This window comes from Colobus angolensis, unplaced genomic scaffold, assembly GCF_000951035.1.
Source record: "Colobus angolensis palliatus isolate OR3802 unplaced genomic scaffold, Cang.pa_1.0 Scaffold132, whole genome shotgun sequence".
NCBI classification, from domain to species: Eukaryota; Metazoa; Chordata; class Mammalia; order Primates; family Cercopithecidae; genus Colobus; species Colobus angolensis.
In genome coordinates, this window is record NW_012114400.1 from 9,868,811 (window position 1) to 9,889,904 (window position 21,094).

The 21,094-nt window shown below is 35.3% G+C and overlaps 1 protein-coding gene across 1 annotated transcript in view; it reads left to right on the forward strand.

Moving 5' to 3' along the window:
- CDC73 (cell division cycle 73) overlaps positions 1 to 21,094 on the forward strand; it is a 145,842-nt gene that overhangs the window by 22,508 nt on the left and 102,240 nt on the right. Inside the window, exons 8-10 of the mRNA XM_011934210.1 lie at positions 3,146 to 3,244; positions 5,639 to 5,717; positions 7,722 to 7,786. Of these exons, the coding sequence (XP_011789600.1) occupies positions 3,146 to 3,244; positions 5,639 to 5,717; positions 7,722 to 7,786 (243 nt within the window). The remainder of the gene's footprint in view (positions 1 to 3,145; positions 3,245 to 5,638; positions 5,718 to 7,721; positions 7,787 to 21,094) is intronic.

The window sequence follows — 21,094 nt, forward strand, 5'->3', positions numbered from 1 at the left end:
TTTATAATACCATTTAGAAAACACACTTTTAAACTTACATAAATTAGGTGAAGGATTTATATGATCTGAAGATAAATGTATATAAACATATATAAATTAGTATATGTTCATCATTGAAAAACTAATAAAAGGATATTACTAGAAGGAAGATGGTAATCACCTGTAATTCTACTACATAGTAGATTGATGATAATATTGATTAATTCCTCTTTATTTTTAAAGTAGTGAAATTTGCTTTTCATATATTTTCAACGATTTTTATAATAAGACTAAGATTTTATGTGCATTTTTCACTGTATTGACCTTTGAAGTGATGGCGCAAAATCAGTGGTTGGTAAAACTGCTAGTCTTGGTGTGAATCAAGGCAATGGCACTTAACTTAACTGGTAGCCATTGTGTTCTTTATTCACTAATGTCCTTGATGATGTTTTTAAAATTTATGAATTTTGTTAAATCTTGACCCTTAAGTATGTCTTTTTAATATTTTGTGTGATGAAATTGGAATGTAGAAAGCACTTCTGCAAACATGATGGTTATTCTCATCAAGAGACTTGTGCCATTGTATGAAGTATGAACTGAATCAACTTTTTTTTTATTAGAGTAAGTGTTATTCAGACTTGGTTATTTGGCAGATTTTTTTTTTTTTTGAAAGTGAAGGAAATAAATATGTTCCTTCAAGGAAAGCAACTGATAGTATTTGTTGCCAATGATAAAATGAGAGCTTTCATGAGAAAATTAGAATTTTGGGAAGTTTCTTTATGCTGCTGTCACCATAACACTTTTCTAATCCTTTTTCCACCCATAAGTAAAGAAACAAGCAGTTTTCTAATTCTTAAAGTCTTCTAGTGAGTCTTTTACAAATAATACTGACAAGTATAGTTTGTTGATACTGTATAGTTAACCATGTTAATATTTGGAAAATGTGCATAATCAGTGACTGATATTTTCCAGATGACCAGTGAATGCTGTCACAAATCATGCATGGGTAAAAAGTTCATTTAAAGTGCAAGAGAGACTGATGGATTTTAAAGTACCTATACAAAAAGTTTATGGATGTGGTTTCCATGTTGCATTAACCTTTAAGAACCATTTATTGCATTATGGTATGATATCAAAGACTATCCACAGTTACCTGAAAAACTACTAGAATGTTCTTCCCTTTTCCAACTGTTTGTGTGAGGATACGTTTTCTCTATATTCTTTGACCAAATAAGAGAGCACAGTGAATGTTGAATGTAGAAGCCTGTCTGAGAATATAGCTGTCTTCTATTAAGCCAGAGATTAAGGAAATTTGCAAAATTTAAAAACCTGCCACTGTTTCTTGTCATTACCTTTATGCATTTTGAAAAGTGATTTTGCATGAAATATGCTATTATGTTTACATGGATCTTTTCTTATTTTTAAAATAATTTAATTTTTTTTCAGTTTTAATCTTTAATTCAATAGATACTGTAGTTCACACAAACTTAAAGCTCTTTGGGGTCCTCAGTAATTTGTAAGAGTGCAAAGGGGTCCTGAGACTTATATTTGCTGCTCCAGAGAATTATAGGAATTAGTTAACACTGCAACTGATATAGTGATAATAGTGATGTTTCAAGCAGCCTCTCATTTTATATACATATTTATTTGTATAGTATTTAACATCTACAAACTAGGCCAGTGCTAAGCACTGACCGGAGGTACGTTGGTCTTAGCTCTCACAGAAGTTACACTCTTTAGCAGAAGTCAAAATTAAATAAGCAGTAATTATTAGGTATATTGTAGGGCAGACACCCAGCAAGGGCAGTTAACTTAATTGAGAGTAAAGAGGAGTGACACCTAAAGAATAAAAGCTAGTGAGAGAGGTGAAAGGGGTAAGGTGGGAAGAGTGGTCCAAGCCAAGGAAACAGAATGCTTTGTTTAAAGAAGAGAAATTATGTTGTATTTGAGGTTCATGAGGCAAGGACCATGTCTTTTTTGATCATGATTGTACCCAAGTGCCAAGGAAGGTGTTTGGCTTAGAGTAGATTCTTACTACATATTCCTTCAAATGTTAAGCGATTGATAGGCGGCATAAGAAGAGCCCCAAAGGAACTGTCAGACATTAGGGGTAAAACCAAGAGAGAGTAGCATCTCAGAGGCCAAGTGTCTTTGTCTGTTTTCTGATGCTGTGGATATCACAGACTGGGTAATTTGTGAAGACAAGAAATTTATTTCTCACATTTCAGTAGGCTGGGAAATCCAAGAGCATAGCAGTGGCACCTTGTGAGGGTCATTTCATGGCAGAAGTCAGAAGCAAGCAAGCAAGCAAATGAGACACAGAGAGAAATGGGGCCAAACTTAACTATATTGGGAATCTGAGCCCACTTTTGCAATAACAACATTAATCCATTCGTAAGGGTGGACCCCTTATGACCTACCTACTCACCTCTTAAAGGCTCCACCTCCTAATACTATTACAATGGAGTAAAATTTCAACATGAGTTTTAGAGGAGACATTCAATCTGTAGCATGAAGGAAGAATGTTTCTTGAAGGAAAAAGTAGTCGGATTAGTTAGTTGTGTTGACTTTTGATCAGCATGTGATTGCATCGTAAGTCGAAGAGCATTTGTACTTGTACTTTCCAACTTTATCATGGCTCACTGCAAGCTCCACCTCCCAGATTCACCCCATTCCCCTGCCTCAGCCTCCCAAGTAGCTGGCACTGCAGGTGCCTGCCACCACACCCGGCTAATTTTTTGTAGTTCTGGTAGAGATGGGGTTTCACCATGTTAGCCAGAATGGCCTTGATCTGACCTCGTGATCCAGCCGCCTTGGCCTCCCAAAGTGCTGAGATTACAGGCGTGAACCACTGCGCCTGGCCTTACTTAGATTTTTACTTATTTTCTGGTTTTATATTTGAACAGATGCAGAATACGAAATATATGAATACATTTGTAGCAGTTTAAGTAAAATGAAAATGATGAATACCGTGGGATTTACAATAATCAGTCTCTGGATGAATATCTTAGTGGCTGGTTTTTACATTTGTGTATAATAAGATATCTTATGACATACATAGTAGGGAAGAATTGATAGTAAGATAACTTAGTCTTAAATTATTTATTAAGTAAATTTACTATTGTATATTTAAAGTGGGCTTAATTAAAATCCATTTATATTTTAGAATTTTTCCAAGAACATTTTTGCAATTCTTCAATCTGTAAAAGCCAGAGAAGAAGGGCGTGCACCTGAACAGCGACCAGCCCCAAATGCAGCACCTGTGGTAAGAATGCTTTACTGCTTTACAGTAATTTTAATGAAGTTGCCACTTACATTGCAGTGTAGTAACATTGAAGACATCTTCACATTTTAAAATCAGTGGATTCTAAACCTTTTGCTGCTTCAGAATATTTGAAAGATGTGGAAGCCCTTCCCAGCATTAAAAGTTACTTACTTCGGCAGTTATTCTTAACCAGAGCAATAATTCTTAACATATCTGGGTCACAGTCTGAAAAAGGTTAATCAGGGAAAACCCTTTATTTATTTTAGGTAAACTGTGGCTGGCCTACTCATTGTTGCTTGGGACAATCACTAACCATTGTTAATAACATAAATCTCTGTTACCTCCCAGTTTGGGGTTCTTTTTGACATTATATCTATTACACCTTGGTGAATGTATTTCTCCTAGTCACCAGCCATGCTTTCCTTTAATTGTGCCTCCATTTCAGCTGCTCTGAGAGTTGGCTGCCTTCTCTTTGAAATGCTATTTAAGACCCTCCCAAAGTAAATTTCATGTATGACATATAGCCTGTATTTAAATTCAAACATACTCTAATTTTGTGGAAAATCCTTCCAGCTATTTTCATATGATTCAACAAAGGAACAAAACACACAAATGAAATTGTTTCTATTTTCTGCAGTAGAAAATAGAAGATTCTATAAACAGAAAATTTATTTAAAAAATTTTTCTTTTGAGATAGAGTCTCACTCAGTTGCCCAGGCTGGAGTCACTGGCCTGATCTTGGCTCACTGCAACCTCCACCTCCTGTGTTCCAGTGATTCTTCTGCCTCAGCCTCCCAAATAGCTGGGATTACAGGCACATGCCACCATGCCTGGCTAAGTTTTGTATTTTTAGTAGAGATGGAGTTTCATCATGTTGGCCAGGCTGGTCTTGAACTTCTGATCTCAGGTGATACGCCTGCCTCAGCCTCCCAAAGAATCTTCTATATTTTTAAAACTGTGTCAGGTTTTAAAAGGCATATTGAAATGTATTAGAGTACTAATACAGCCTTTGCAACTACTTTGTAGTAGTTTTATTTGCTCATGAAATTGTTGGAATTTAACTTTTAAAGATGGTAGACTTTTGTTGATAATTAAATACTTTTAGTTGATTCTCCATCAAGTACTTAAGTGCCTACTATTAGACAGTCTGCTAGTGATCCTGAGATACAATAATGAGAAAGATTATGGTCCCTACTTTCTTTGAGCTTGTAGTCTAATACAGCAGTCCCCAACCTTTTTGGCACCAGGGACCAGTTTCGTGGAAGACAGTTTTTTCACGAATCGGGGGAGGGTTTTGGAATGAAACTGTTCCACCTCAGATCATCAGAGTTTACTTAGATTCTCATAGTGACCATGTAACCTAGATCCGTTAGCAGTTCCTTACTTATTAGATGTTTTTTTTTTTTTTGTTAAAGGTAGTGAAGTAAGAACTATGATGGCAAAGCACAGGGTACTTAGAATTATGAATTGGTTGACATTTCGAATAGCAATTGGTAGGAAACATGTCAAACCTTAAAACAGTTCTACCATTTGTGACTGAATATTCTTTCTGTATATTTATATAATCGTTAGAATACTTGAAGGTTTTAATGTTTGGCCCTTGACTATAGAGGTATATGCCTAGTGTGAAGTAAGCATATATTTATCATTCTTGATAGGTATTGATAAGTATATTTTATTTGGCATATTTGATATAGAATCCTATTGTAATAAAATGAAAAGTGTTTCAGTCGTCGTGAATTTTCCAAGTAGCTTTGAGAATGTTGTTAAATATGTGTTTTCAGTTTGTTAAACATTGTGAGTTTTGATAGAGTATTTGTGATTAAATAATGCATCGTTAGACAAACAGCCTTTTCTAATTATTTTAAAAAAGATGCCTCTTACTTCAGTCTTACTCTGTTTATAATGGATTAATCATCATGGCTTTCATGTTTATTTAAGGATTAATAGTTTGGTGGATAATTCAGCTAAAAGTCTCTAAAACTAAACTCATACTTTGAATTTAAGGGTTTTTTGTTTTGTTTTGTTAAAACAATTATTATTGGAGGGAAGAGTATTACATCATAAAGATACTTTAGCCAGGTATAGTGGCTCATACCTGTAATCCTAGCACTTTGGGAGACTGAGGTCGATCACCTGAGGCTGGGATTCAAAGCCAGCTTGAGCAGCATGGTGAAACTTTGTCTCTATAAAAAAATTTAAAAAAATGTATTAGCTGAGTGTGGCGGTACATGCCTGTGGTCCCAGCTACTTGGAAGGCTGAGCGGGGAGGATCACTTGGGCCCAGGAGGTCTTGGCTGCAGTGAGCCATGGTCACACTACTGCACTCCAGCACATTAAATAAGTGACGTTTAAAAATACTAACAGGTAACTCATAATTAATTTTTTTTACAGGATCCTACTTTGCGCACCAAACAGCCTATCCCAGCTGCCTATAACAGATACGATCAGGAAAGATTCAAAGGAAAAGAAGGCAAGTTGCTTAATTCTTATCTTCCCCTTAGTGTGGTTGTGTTGAACTTGAGAGACAGTATGGGCTGATGTTTGGGTAGGGTAAGGGTTGGCAAAGTAATGTCTACAGACCAGATCTTACCCACTGCAGTTTTTCTTAAATAACATTTTGTTGGGACACAGCCACACTCATTCATTTATGTATTTTATATATGGCTGCTTTGGCTTTGTGACATCAGTATTAAATTGTTTCAGTAGAGACTGTGTAGCCTACAAAGCCTAAAAATATTATTTGGCCCTTCACAGAAAAAAGTTGGCCAATTCCTGGTTAGTAGCATGGATTCTGGATCCAGATAGCTTACGTCGTATTAACTTTTTGTGTGAATTTTAATGTTACTTTAACTGCATTCTGCCTTAGTTTTCTTCTGTGTGTAATTAAAATATTATAGTACCTGTCTCTTATGGTTATTGTGAGTATTGGACTGGTTTAATAAATATTAAGTTCCCAGAATAATATCTGATAGGTAAATTATCTATAAATGTTTGCTGCTGTTCATACTGCTTTTGTTTTTATATAAAGTAGAGACTTTATATGTCAAGTCATGTTTCCCAAGTTATAAATGTGTATGTGCATTGAGAACTTGGAAACAGATTTTGAGCAATGATGGGAGGACTTATTTTGTGATGGTCTACGTGATATTGTGGCTAATGCAATAATGAACCATTTCTGCAGTTGTGAGGTGAGACTAATGTCAGTATAACTTCCTCTTGGGATCTTCATCATGACTTGAGTCATGAAAATATGAAGTGGAAGCAGGTGGAAGTTAATGATATTTTTATGCATAATCTGAAATCTTATGTTTTCTTAAAATGATATGTTGCCTTGATGCAATGAATTTTGTGTGCTGACTTCATTTAGTTGATAAAGGCATGCACTGGATATGTGCCATAGAAAGACTACGTCCATTCTTTCGTTATAATATTCAATGTTTTTCTTGGGGAATGAATTATATAAAGCAGAGGTTGGTAAATTACATCTCCAAAACTAAATATAACCCTCCATGGGCCAAATTGGGTTGCCCCCATTTGATCACATATATTGTTTATTCTGTTTTTGTGCTACAGATACAGAATTGGATAGTTGTGACAGAGATTTTAAGGCTTGCAGTATGTAAAATATTTGCCTTTGCAGAAAGGCATATTGGGATTCTGTCCTGGCACTCCAATCATTATTTACAACACTGCTTTCTGTAAAATATGTAATATGGTTGATTGCTGTGGCTCACACCTGTAATCCCAGCACTTTTGGAGGTGGAGGCAGGAGGATTGCTTGAGTTCAGTACTTTGTAACCAGCCTGACCAAGATGACGAGACCCCATCTCTATTAAAAATACAAAAAAATAGCTGGGTGTGGTGGTACATGCCAGTGGTCCTAGCTACTTAGGAGGCTGAGGTGGGAGGATTGCTTGAACCTGCGGAGGGGGGATGGGAGAAGAGGTTGCAGTGAACTGAGATTGTGCCACTGTACTCCAGCCTAGGTGACAGAGTGAGACCCTATCTCAAAAGAAAAAAAAAAGTGTGTGTATATATATATATATGTTTGTATGTATATAAAATTAAGTATATGCTTTATGACTGAAACTTTGGAACATTACTTTTTATAACTTTGGGTCTTCTCATGGTATTAGGTGCTTTCAGTGGTACTGTCATTGAGTATTAGTAGTAAGTAATTTGGGGTTATAAAGTATTCAATCTAATTTTTGAACGTAATTGCAGAGATAGTCTTAACTAGCTTCTACACAATAGGCTTGCTGGTCTGTATTTAATATATTAGTATTTTTTACCCTAGTGTCCTTTTTAAAGTTTTTATCTTCACAAGTATGGAATTTAATTTTACATAGTAGATTCAAGGCTTTGTTATACTATTGAACCATCACATTCAATGTAGATTATTACTTTAGATTTGTTATAGGTCATAAGATACATGATCTATAAAATCTTAACAGTAAGCCTCTTTTTTTCATAGAAACGGAAGGCTTCAAAATTGACACTATGGGAACCTACCATGGTATGACACTGAAATCTGTAACGGTAAGTTAATTTGGCTATAGATGTTCTTTTGTTCCAGGGATTTTATGTGAGTAGCACATGTTGAAGAAAATATTCTCTCATATTTTTTATTTCAAACATTTTTCTTTGTTGATCACTTGTGCTGATTGATCTGTGTGGTGTATTGATTCATGGGTATCCTGTTTCGTGTTTCTTTTCCTTCAAACTAAGTTGAATATATGTAAATAAAAGCTGATTTTGATTAACTTGCAAGTAGGGCAGTGCCACCTGGTCAGTATTTAAAGCCATTAAGTTATGAGGTCAGTTTGGGAGAGCTTTTTGGCATAATATTCTTTGTTTTAAAAACGTAATGTCTTACGCTCTTTAAAGAGATGGATTATAGTGATTATAATGCTTACAGAGTATGTAATTAACAGAACTAAATACTTGGGTATCTGTGAATATAAGCTTTTGGTTCATGTTTAGCAAACTTTCTTTTTTTAACCTCCTGAAAATGGTTATTTCTATATATTCTGACCAAGCCATATTTAACACTTTTAATTTTTATTTAGTTAATGATTGGATTTGGTGATGTAGAACAGGAATTCTATTAATCTCATTTTGCATATTTATATTCTAGATCGTTATACCTTTTATACTTTTATTTATATTCTAGATTATACTTTTAAAATACTATGCATGTGTATTAAATAGAGTATACTTAAGACACTAATACCAAACTTTTGTTTTTGCTTGTGAATCATCAGATCTTTATGGACTCTGTGTAACCTGGAATCATTATATATGTGCTGTGATTTCTCAGAACTAACACATAACTTTATATCTACGTGGAATTTTTCATGTTTTACTCACTCATTTCCAAAAGCACATAGCAAGTATAGAGATCCGATTTTAAGTCTGTTTTTTTCTGGGCTTCAAATTGGGATTGGATATCAGATGTTTTGTTAATATACTTGTTTTTAAATTGTCATCAGATTTGTTTCTGTATTATTAAATTATATGTAGATTAATTAATTCATTCAAGAAGTACTTATTGAGCATTTGTGTCAGATCCTGTTCTTGTTGCCGGTCACACAGCTGTGAATAAATCAGATGAGGCTTGTTTAGAGAGAGAAGTCAGAGATACTTCTCTCAGGAGGTAACAGTTGAGCAGAGACTTGGATTGCATTCCTCTGTGTCAAGGCAGGGATCAAGACTGAGGTCCAGTTGGGCAACAGCAAGGAGACCAGTGTTGTTAGAGTTTAGAGAATTAGGGCAAAAGTCATGAGGGATTAGATACTCCCATCTTATGCAGTCTGCCTGGTTCTTCCTGACTTCAATATATAATTCATGGCTAAAGATTTAGTTTAAATTCTTATGTGATTTGGTTATTGACATCTTGGGAACAGAACTTGCCTACTAATCATTTCCCTAAGTGCGACAGAACTTGCCCACTGATCATTCACTAAGTGAATTAGTTGTAGAATGAAGTTGTTATCCTTGGGGAGCCATCAAAGTAAGTTTTTTGTTATTTTTGTTATTGTTTTTGCTTTTCTCATCCATCCCTGTAGCTCTGAAATGCCATGAAATGGTTTTATTATCTGAGCTTCTTTGCAAATAGTAAAATCTGTGATGGTTTTTATAGTGGTCCTTTGTACAGAGGAGTTTTTCTAAAATTTAAGGATAGCTTCTTCATTGATCAGTATGAGAATGACGTGATTCTGCTACATCATCAGAGACTGTGCTAAATATACTGAAAGACAGGTGAATTTAAGCAATATACTGAAGTATGCTGAAAAAGAGAGGTGAATTTAAGCAAATTTATGCTCTGTCATTTTTAAAGAATAATCATGAAAAAAGCATTGTGTAGGAATGCAACAGAAAGACTAAAAATGGTTAAATTGCTGATAGTTATATTAATACCCAGTTTGAATATCTGTGTTGCTTGTGATCTGATTTATACAGTTGTTAGAATTAATGCATAGAGAAATTTGAACTTGAAAGCTTTGGAGTTCTCAGATAATTATTTTTAAGTTATGTCTCAGACTTACGTTTCCCATTTAATTTTTTTTTTCTCTTCTTTTCTGCTTTGGAATTACTACCTATTTGTGAGCTCGTGAGTTGCACCAACTTTCTACCTTATTCTCCAGTCAAGAAAGTTTCTCCATTATAATATCCACCCAGACATACAAGGATGTTAAATACATGTTAAAAGGCTTTGCTGCCTAGATGTAACTTCCTTTCTAATTTACGTATAGTTCATTTTTGATGCCATTGTTCTCCAATGTTTTGATATGCCTGGTTAATATACATAGTTAGTAAAATTAGGATCAATCTATGTATCTTTTAAGTTAAACATCAGATTTCTGATATATGCAAGACTAAATTATGCAGACAGCTAGAACTTTTTTATGCATATAATTTTCTATATATTTTATAGAGAAGGATATATGTTTTGGTAATCACATTTCATAAGAATCATGAAGTAGTGAAAGTTTTTATACAAGTAAAGGCCCCAGGGAGAGTGCTTTGATAATATTTCATGAAAATAAGAATTATTCAAACTTATGGCAACAGAAACCCAGGTATCTTTAAAGTTACAAGTTTGTATAGTTGGGTTTCTGGTTAACTTTTGACTTAGGCCATGAAATATGTTTCACAGGAAAGATTCCAGAGGCCCAAGCCATGAAATTGTTGATTTGATAGAGAACTTCTCCCAGTTTGGAGCTTTTTCCCCAAATTTGTTACTTGGGTTCTATAATGTTTAAGACTAGGTTAGGCCAGGCGCAGTGGCTCATGCCTGTAATCCCAGCACTTTGGGAGGCCAAGGCAGGCAGATCACTTGAGGCCAGGAGTTCAAGACCAGCTTGGTTAACGTGGCAAAACCCCATCTACTAAAAATACAAAAATTAGCCAGGACGTGGTGGCGCACACCTGTAATCCCAGCTACTCTGGAGGCTGAGGCAGGAGAATTGCTTGAACCCAGGAGGTGGAGGCTGCAGTGAGCCAAGATTAGTCCACTGCAGTCCAGTCTGGGTGACAGAGTGAGACTCAAAACAAACAAAACAAACAAACAAAAAACTCTACTAGATTAAACAGATTTTGTGGTTCATGAATCTCATTGTTTTTAATGTATGAGTATCTAAATTGGAAGAATGTGCAGTCTTTCTAAGCTTATTTAACCCGCCGAGTTTGCCCCTACCCTAACACCTAGGGAGTATTCTTGGAAAGAACTAGTGTTTCATAGAATCAGGTTAAGTAAAGCTATCTCAGAATTATGTGGAGGTAGAAACCATTCAGTGGGGGAAATAACAATATATTTTCATGATTTCGTGTTGTGAAAGGGTCATATTAGACAAAGAATGTCACTTGACAAAGTTTTTATTGTATAGTAAATGAGAGTATATGATGAAGACCTGTTTTTGTTAGTTGTATAGTAGCAAGGAACCAATTTATGATTCCACTGGAGAAATAATTAGAAGATGGTGATCACAGTTCACTCTTATTAATAAGGATTTGGTAGTTGCATTGAGAACCACTTCATTTTAACCTGTCTAGCCTGTTCATATTTAACTGGAAGGGTTACAAACTCTAACCTCTTATTTGTTCTTAGTGAGTATCATTGACTCTTGATTACCTTTACTGTCTTCATTTTTGAGGAAGCATCTCATACCCTGCAATTATAGAGATTAAAAGTTTTTCTTTAAGATCTTTGCTTGAATTTATTCCAGTAGTCATCATCGTTGTTACAGTAAGTATGTTTTGGGGAACAATTTTTTTGATAGTGAGTAAACTTAGGTAGTTTTATACAGTTTGTTAGAGGTGTAATATTATCACCATCAATTCTCAGGAGGATGCAGAATCTCAGGCTGTCAACCAGGTTATATTCTTAAAAGCAGGAACACATACATTAGCACCCTCCCCACCCCACCACTGTTTTATAAAGCTTTCTTCATTCCCATTGGTTGTTGATTAATTTGTTGTTCATCTCTGCTTGAATTGTTATGGTAGTGCTGTAGTAGCAGTAATGTTCTGGAGTTAAATGTAGAGTTCAGCCCTGCAGATAATGGAGGATTTTTAAAAGCTGTCTTCTTCCTTAGGGCTCTATTTCCTCTTCTTCCTCTTTCCTTTAGCAAGTATTTCTTGAGTGCATGCTGTGTGCCTTCAGTGTGTCGAGTGCTGGGACATCAACGATGAACAAAACCATACGTGTTCTTATGGACTTTATGATCTGGTTGGGGAGGGACACATTAGTCATACGATAAAATTGTGACTATGCCAAGTATTAGAGGTATATTGTGCAACAAGAGCCTAAAATTGGATTTGTTGCAGGAGTTAGAATACTTCATTAAGGAGTTAATGCTTGAATAAGATCAGAAGTTTGTGTAGGATTTAACTTGATGATGACAGGAAAACACATTTTAGGAGCAGTGAACAAAAAGCAGGAGTAAAAGCCCTGTGATGGGGAGAGCATGAGGGGTAGAAAGATTTGAAATAAGACTGGTTATTATGTATATTTTAAGGATGCTTATAGGAAAGTTTCTTTTTCTTCCTCTTGCCTCTTGCAGGAAGAAGAAGATGGTAACGTAGATCATCCAGAAGCATTTTAGCTTGCTTCTGGAGTCATTCATTGTGCCAATCTAAATGTGGCCACAGATAACGTTTTATTAGGCATCCATTGTAATTTAGGTTTTTATCTTACTCACCACCATTTAAAAATTAGAGCTTGTCACATGAACAGTGCATTTCCAGCTTCCTTAAAATCTATCTGGCATGAATGGGTACTGGGTCTGTAGTCTCACATGGCAACAGCCACATCCACCTGAGCAGGAGCTACCTCCTCTAGATAAGAGGTTTTCTCTGGATTGCCACAGGCCTTGTTACTTTGTTATCTTTTATTTAGCCTTCTTTACTTATTTCTACTATATCTATAGATTGTTTTGGCCATCCGGTTTGAAATCCCTGCTCTAGAGGCAGTACCAGTTTGTTAAAGATAAGTTAATCAGTTGGAAATACAACAAATATGAGGCTTTGAAGTCAGTGCTGGCTTTGATTTTCAGTTCTACCATCCATTCTCCTGCTTGTGAAGTTGAGGAAGTTATTTAATCTTTCTATCAGTTATTTTGGTTTTATTTTATAATATATATAATAGAACTTACGTCATAGTATTGTTGAAGATTAAAGGAGACACTGTATAAAATGCTTAGTACAAAGAGGCTTAACAAATGGTAGCTACTTGTATTATTAATTTATGATTCTGTAAACTCAGTTGGATGTATGTGTAAATGTAGGCAACTATATAGCTTTATTGTACTTATAATTTATTATATTTATTAATATATGTAATATATGTATTTGGTATTGTTAATGATACAATTTTCATTCAAAGTTATGAAGACTAGTTTATATAAATATTATGAGAATCTTTTTTCTCTCAAGTAATTGGGGTATTTTTGCAACAGCTATGTATGTTTATCTTATAGCAGAGATCTTTTGCCTTTGAGAGAAAGTAGCCGCAAATAAGTTATATAAAGAGGGTAATAACTAGGTTGGCCTTTTCCATCCATCTGTTAGGACTCATACATAGAAAGAAATGTAATTTCTTTAGTTTTAAGTTACTGACTTTCTGGACAGGCATGGTAGCTCATGCCTATAATCCTAGCACTTTGGGAAGCTGAGGCAGGTGGATAGCTGCAGGCCAGTAGTTTGAGACCAGCCTGTGCAAAGCAGTGAGACCCTGTCTCTAAAAAGAAAAAAAAAAATTAAGTAACTTTCATCTGAAAAGTATATAAAGTGTTCAGGATTTTAATATGTAGTTACAGAATTATAAGTAGGAATATTACTTTTATAAAATGTTTTTTTCTGTACTGTGTGTTTAGACTGGCGTATTATTCTATTTGAGAATATTATATTACACTTTAAGCAATTTTCAAAACTTGGTGCTTGTTTTGATATTTCAGGGAACAAAGTGGTTCTATCATGTGTCTGCCTAACAGTATGAAGGTGTACCCCTTAAAAGAAACATTAGTTTTTTTATATATGTAAAAACTGTTTACAAAATGTAAAAATTAAAATAGTGTGTATATAATAATCCATTGTATCCCTTAAGTTTTGAAAGTTTATTTTATATACTTACTGTTACATGAAATAATACTTCCATATTAATGTATTATGTGTTGTATACAGTTTTTTGTTAGATATGCATTTTCATAGACTTTTCTAAGAAGCCATCACTAAAGTGAATAAGCAATGTTTTTTTCTCTTTTAGCACAAAGAGGCTCAACAAATGGTACTCATAAAAAATCCTTTATATCCCTTTCATAGTAATTTTCCCCATTGTGAATTTTTCCAACTTTTTTGAGTGGGGCAGATAATGTTCTGGTTATAGATTTGGACCAAGTCTTAATGTAAGGGAGATAGAAGAGAGAACTTTCTATTATGATTTGTTGGCCTGTTTATTACAGCAAGTTAAGCTTCAGCTTTCTCATCAGAAAGGTGGTATAACTTCCTTAGGGATTTGTTTCGAGGTTTAAATGTATCCAGTTATAGCTTGTTTAGCATTGCCCTTTTCACTGCTTCTTTAAACATTTATTTTATTTTATTATTTTTTTTTGAGATGGAGTTTCACTGTCTCACCCAGGCTGGAGTGCAGTGGCACGATCTCAGCTCAGTGCAGCCTCCATCTCCTGGGTTCAAGTGATTCTCTTGCCTCAGCCTCCCAAGTAGCTGGGATTACAGGTGTGCACCACCACAACCGGCTAATTTTTTGTATTTTTAGTAGAGACGGGGTTTTGTATTTTTAGGAGAGACTGCATTGGCCAGGCTGGTCACGAACTCCTGACCTCACGTGATCTGCCTGCCTCCGCCTCCCAAAGTGCTCGGATTACAGGCATGAGCCACCGTGCCTGGCCTCCTTTCACTGCTTTTTGATTGTATTATGGAATTGATTGTAGTTATTGCATAAATGTTTTTATATTAACCATATATAATATTTTGTAAGCGTTTTATGCTGAATAATACAGATATACTCTTTAATTGGCTAGTATTTAGAGCGAACACTTATTTAGATGGGTAAATATTAAATCATTTCATGCCTTCCTTTTGGTAAGAGGTGTTAGAATCTGATTTAACCTTAACATTTTGTCAGCATTAGTAGCATTTTGGTGCTAATATACTTCAAGAAAAATGAATTACAGCAACAACATACTAGTTCATGTCAGGGAATTTTAATACATGTAAAGCGAAGATTATTTTTATGTGGTTTAGTTTATATATCTTAACTGAGGTTTATTGAAAATCCATTGCACACTGGTTGATAGATTTTGTGTAAGCCTGTATAAGTAAACTCAATTTAGCTTTGCATTTTGTTAAAGAATAACTGTTAGTTTACCCAAAACATATTAGAGGTTTTAGTTAATATCTGTAACATGACTTTTAAAATTATTCTACCAATGACTATGGAGTTCATGCCACAATCACAAAACACCTGAGATTTATTTTAGAAAGAAAGTTATTGTTGCCACATATATCAGAGTAATCTTGAAATCATTGTGTAATTTTTAATAATAAATTTGACATCACTTTGTTTTAAAATGCTGTAATATTGATCCTTGTAAGAATAGGAAACATAGAAACCAGTTTGAAAATATAGTTTATTAAATAATAAAAATTTATACTATGAAACATCGTTTTGGTTACATGTATTCTCTTAATTATAGTTTAGTATGTAATGCTGTAGTTATATATAACACTCAGAATTGCACAAAGATTTTAGTTTTCTTTCAACTTAGTAGAGCTTTTTATTCCAATGTCTGTTTACCTGCATCAGTGTAACTAATTCAGTTTTAACAAAATTATTGTCAGTGTTAAACATATTTTATGACTTTTAATTTCCCACTCCTCCTTGTATTTTTAGATTAACCACTACTGTTCTTTAACATACAAATGTTTTTATTTTCTGTGTTTCTCTTTATTATTTTGAACACAGATTAATCTTTTAATATTCCCTTTAACTTTATGACAGATGTTTTAATCAATTGGTTCGTATGAAAAAAACCTAGTATATTTAATAACATGCTATATTTGGGTGTTTGGGTATGTCCTTGATGGGAACTTTTCCATTGGCTATTGCTGGCTGAACTTTAGTTTGCTAGATCAATTTCTGGGTCTTTGTAAAATTGATTTAGATTTTTGAGTGACTTTTTAATCATTTATATAATTCCTGCATTCAAATTTTTTAAATTAATTGTCTTAGTATTCATTGGATTATCTACTTAGTTCATCCCCTCCCCCCCCGCCCCATCCTACTAAACCTCATTTGATCTTTAATTCTAAGTTTTGGTTTCTTTTCCAGGTCTTTTTCTTGATGGCTGTTTCTTTTAGTGTTGTTCTTCTTGTCTTTCCTGCTTCTCATGTTCCTCTGTGAGTGACTGTTCCCATGTTTTTTTAAATACCTGTTTTTAAACTCTTACTTGCTTCTGGACTGGACAGATCTTGCTATTTAGAAACTAAGTTCTTATTTGAAATTTCAGAATGGTGCTTTGCACTGAATCCATTGAAGACATATTCACTTTGAAATGCTTAGAAATGAAAAATTTTAAGATCTTTTGTTTTAATTAGAGACAAAAGTCATACCATAGAACTCAGATAACTCTCTCACTGTTGAGCTTTTCATATTTTATGAGTGTCATTGAAAAAGCTTTTATTCTTATATTTAGATTTTTGCAACTGTATATAAGATCAAATTAGAGTTTTATTTTGAAATCAAGTCAATTTAACTATATATATGTACACACACATATATGTACACACAGATGAGTCTCACTCTGTCACTCAGGCTGGAGTGCAGTGGCACGATCTCAGCTCGCTGCAGCCTCTGCCTCCCAGGTTGAAGTGATCCTCCTGCCTCAGTCTCCTGAGTAGCTGAGACTACAGGCGTGTGCCACCACGCCCTGGCGATTTTTTGTATTTTTAATAGAGATGTGGTTTCACCTTGTTGGCCATGCTGGTCTCAAACCCCTGACCTCAAGTAACCTGCTGCCTCAGACTTCCAAAGTGTTGGGATTACAGGCGTGAGCCACCGCGCCCCGCCAGTTTAACATTTTTACACATTACAATTAGAATTGATTCAGCCTTTTATCATCCTCTACAGTGAATTCTGGATGTTATCAATCCTGTAATCATTTACCTCCCCAAATTTGGTATTTTTGGATAGATGCTCCAGTTTTTCTACAGTGTCTTTTTGTCATTTCTGTCTTGTATGTGGTGCCATAAATATTCTGGAATTGAATTCCTAATATATTTCATTATACCAAACTTGAAAACTAAAATAAAGCAGCTCTTTGATTTTTCAGAAGTTACTGAATTCTTACTTGTGTTCTGTATGTAGATGGCTTTTAGAAAGTAACCCCCCATTAAGCTTCTGATAGGATTATAATATTTTAGTAACTTATCTAGCTATGCAAGGTATTTCACAGTATCCTTAGGAATTACTGAGTTTTAAATAGAATGGCAGAATAATTACCAGTTATTCTGATAGTAAATTTGTAGGTACATTATAACTCATCAAGAACTTTGGGGGGGTGGTGTGTGCGCGTGCGCACATGTGTGTGCATGTGTGTATATATTATTTATGTTTTTCCCTCCTAGAAAAGTTAACAGGCTGGGCGCAGTGGCTCATGCCTGTAATCCCTGCACTTTGGAAGGCTGAGGCAGGTGGATTCCTTGAGCCCATTTGGCAAAATTCCGTCTCTACAAAAAATTTCAAAAATTAGCCGGACATAGTGATGTGCGCCTGTAGTCCCAGGTACTCAGGAGGCTGAGGCAGTCAGATTGATTTAAGCCCAGGAGGTCAAGGCTGCAGTGAGCCATGATTGCGCTACCACACTCCAGCCTGGGCAACAGAACGAGACCCCCCCCCCCAAAAAAAAGAAGTTACTTTAAGAAGAAACTTCAAAAACATAATTATTTAAATAACTTGATATTGGAAAATATTCTTCTTTACCTAGGTTAAGTGCAGTAGATATAAATGATCTAATACTTTCCAATAAATTGATAGATACCAATTTTGGGGCACCTGTGATAGACAATTGTATTATTTCTAACTTTTCTGAGTCATTATTAATATTTTTGAAAATTTTGTATAACTTTTTTTAAAGCTTTAAACCTCAGTGTAAAAAGGCTATAGTAGTTTTTGTTTGTTTGTTTGTTTTTTTGAGATGGAGTCTCACTCTTGTCACCCAGGCTGGAGTACAGTGGCGCTATCTGGATCAACTGCAGCCCCTGCCTCCTGGGTTCATGCTGTTCTCCTGCCTCAGTCTTCTGAGTAGCTGGGATTGCAGGCGCCCGCCACCACGCCCGGCTAATTTTTGTACTTTTTAGCAGAAACGGGGTTTTGCCATGTTGGCCAGTCTGGCCTTGAACTTCTGACCTCAAGTGATCGGCCTGCCTCGGCCTCCCAAAGTGCTGGGATTGCAAGCATGAGCCACTGGACCTGGCCTAGTATACTAGATTTTATAAAACTATTATGTCATATTGGCAGTATTACATTTACATTTTATATTAGAACCCTCTTGTAGATCATCGAAGACAAGTCCACAGTACGTAGTAACGGGTTCTAAGTGTCTGAATAATTTCAGTCAGCGTATTTTGTGTGTAACAGATCAAAGGAGAAATAACTGCTGGTGATGAATGGATGTGCAGAGGTTTTGTTGCCTATGGTTGATCAGCTGCCTGAATCCTGAGTTGTCTCCTAGGGTGGCATTACGTTAGTAATTTGCCGTAGCCCAGAGAAAGGCTGAGAAACTAGGTAATGTTAGTATACCATGAGAAATTGATTCATTTTAATTAAGCTTATGAGAGTAGCATTTGAAATCAAATGCTGATTTATTATTTTGCAGTGATAAATGTAATTAACAAGGGTACTGGATTTTCACATCTAGCACATGTTCTCTGTGTAAGGCTACATTGGAAATCACACTACACTGTGCAATGAGCGTATAATAAATTATATCCTTCAGATGTTTAGGGGTATTAAAGTAGTCTGTTATTTTTAACTCTTCATTGAAAAAAGACTTGTTGCAAGGCCAGGGTACCTGTCCCCTCGGGCACTGCTTAGATAGGTTTTGATTTGCCATTGTGATTTCTGTTCCTTGTTGTGTCTGACTAATCCCTTGCCAGATGGATATGATGTGTTATTTCTTTAGTTGTATAGATTACTGAGTCAACTTCAGGACTGTGTTTCATTCCATTCTATTTGATTTGTTAAAAAGTGTTGGTGAGGGAACTAACTCTTTTGAATTTGGGAGTCATAACGTAGATATCCAAAGGATCTGATTTATTACCAGAGAGATTAGGAGCAATAGAATGACCTTGCTGCAAGTTTGAGCTATAAATTTAGGATTAGTCACATCTAGTTTTGTTGATTTGGAAGGGGAGAGAAGAGCAGGGATTTCCTGCTGGGTTTTGGAAATCTTTCTTTTTAAAGAGATGGGGTCTTACTATGTTGCCCAGGTTGGACTTGAACTCTGTACCTGAGTCTGCAGGTGTATGCCACTTTCCTCAGCATGGAAATCACTTTCTCTGCCTTTTACTTATTACAGGTTGATAGTCAAATTAATGAGGTTACTTAAACCTCACCCTCCCAATTAGTAATTTCAGTGCTGCAAAGACATTACAATTTAAGTGTTTCTTAGTATTGTATAAAACTACTTAAGATTTAGAATGCAGTCAATATGAGTAAAAAATCAAATATGGTTAAAGTACAAATAAAGTTGTATCATTGTAAAGTACAAATAGAGAAGTATAAAGAAGACTTTATGTATCAGTAGATAAGTAATAATTCTATGTTGGGATGAACATTTTACGTAGTCTCAGGATGGCCAGATTAAAAAATTCTGCGGTGACATATTTGAAAGATGTGAAGATCCACACAGCATAAATGCAAAGCATGAAATATTTTTCATAAGAATAATTGCTGGATTGTGTAGAAAGTTTTTTTGCATTTTACTCATTTGGTTATATTTACATAAAGTGTATTTAGTGAAATTACCAGAACCATTTTCAGCAATAGAAGAAAATAATTAGTCTTTTTCTCTCTTTCTCACATGGATGCATGGACATGCATTCATACCTCTCTCTCCCTCCCACATATGCATAAAATTGATCAAAATGTGGTTGAGGTCTCCACTGGTACACTTAAACTGAGCATGCAAACATTTGGTCTGTAAGGAACAACCTACCGTTTTTATATGTGCCCTTATTTACTTATGCTATATTGATATTTGGTGTTTGCCCGTAAAAATAAGCCAGCCATCCTTTCACTATGAGTTTTTGTTTTTTTTAATTATACTTTAAGTTCTAGGGTACATGTGCATAACGTGCAGGTCTGTTACATGTATGTACATGTGTGATGTTGGTGTACTGCACCCATTATCTCGTCATTTACATTAGGTATCTCTCCTAATGCTATCCCTCCTCCCTACCCCATCCCCACAATAGGACCCGATGTGTGATGTTCCTGTTCCTGTGTCCCTGCAGCACCTGTTGTTTCCTGATTTTTTAATGATTCCCATTCTAACTGGTGTGAGATGGTATCTCATTGTGGTTTTGATTTGCATTTCTCTGATGGCCAGTGAGATGATGAGCATTTTTCAATGTGTCTGTTGGCTGTATGAATGTCTTCTTTTGCAAAATGTCTGTTTATATCCTTTGCCCACTTTTTGATGTGGTTGTTTTTTTCTTGGAAATTTGATTGAGTTCTTTATAGGTTCTGGCTATTAGCCCTTTGTCAGATGAGTAGATTGCAAAAATTTTCTCCCATTCTGTAGGTTGCCTGTTCACTCTGATGGTGGTTAGTTTCTTTTGCTGTGCAGAAGCTCTTTAGTTTAATTAGATCCCATTTGTCAATTTTGGCTTTTGGCTTTTGTTGCCATTGCTTTTGGTGTTTTAGACATGAAGTGTTTACCCATGCCTATGTCCTGAATGGTATTACCTAAGTTTTCTTCTAGGGTTTTTATGGTTTTAGGTCTAACATTTAAGTCTCTAATCCATCTTGAATGAATTTTCATATAAGGAGTAAAGAAAGTATCCAGTTTCAGCTTTCTACTTATGGCTAGCCAATTTCCCAGCATGATGTATTAAATAGGGAATCCTTTCCCCATTTGTTGTTTTTGTCAGGTTTGTCAAAGACAGGATGGTTGTAGGGGTGTGGTATTATTTCTGAGGGCTCTATTCTGTTTCATTGGTCTGTATCTCTGTTTTGGTACCAGTACCATGCTGTTTTGGTTATTGTAGCCTTGTAGTATAGTTTGAAGTCAGGTAGTGTGATGCCTCCAGTTTTCTTCTTTTGTC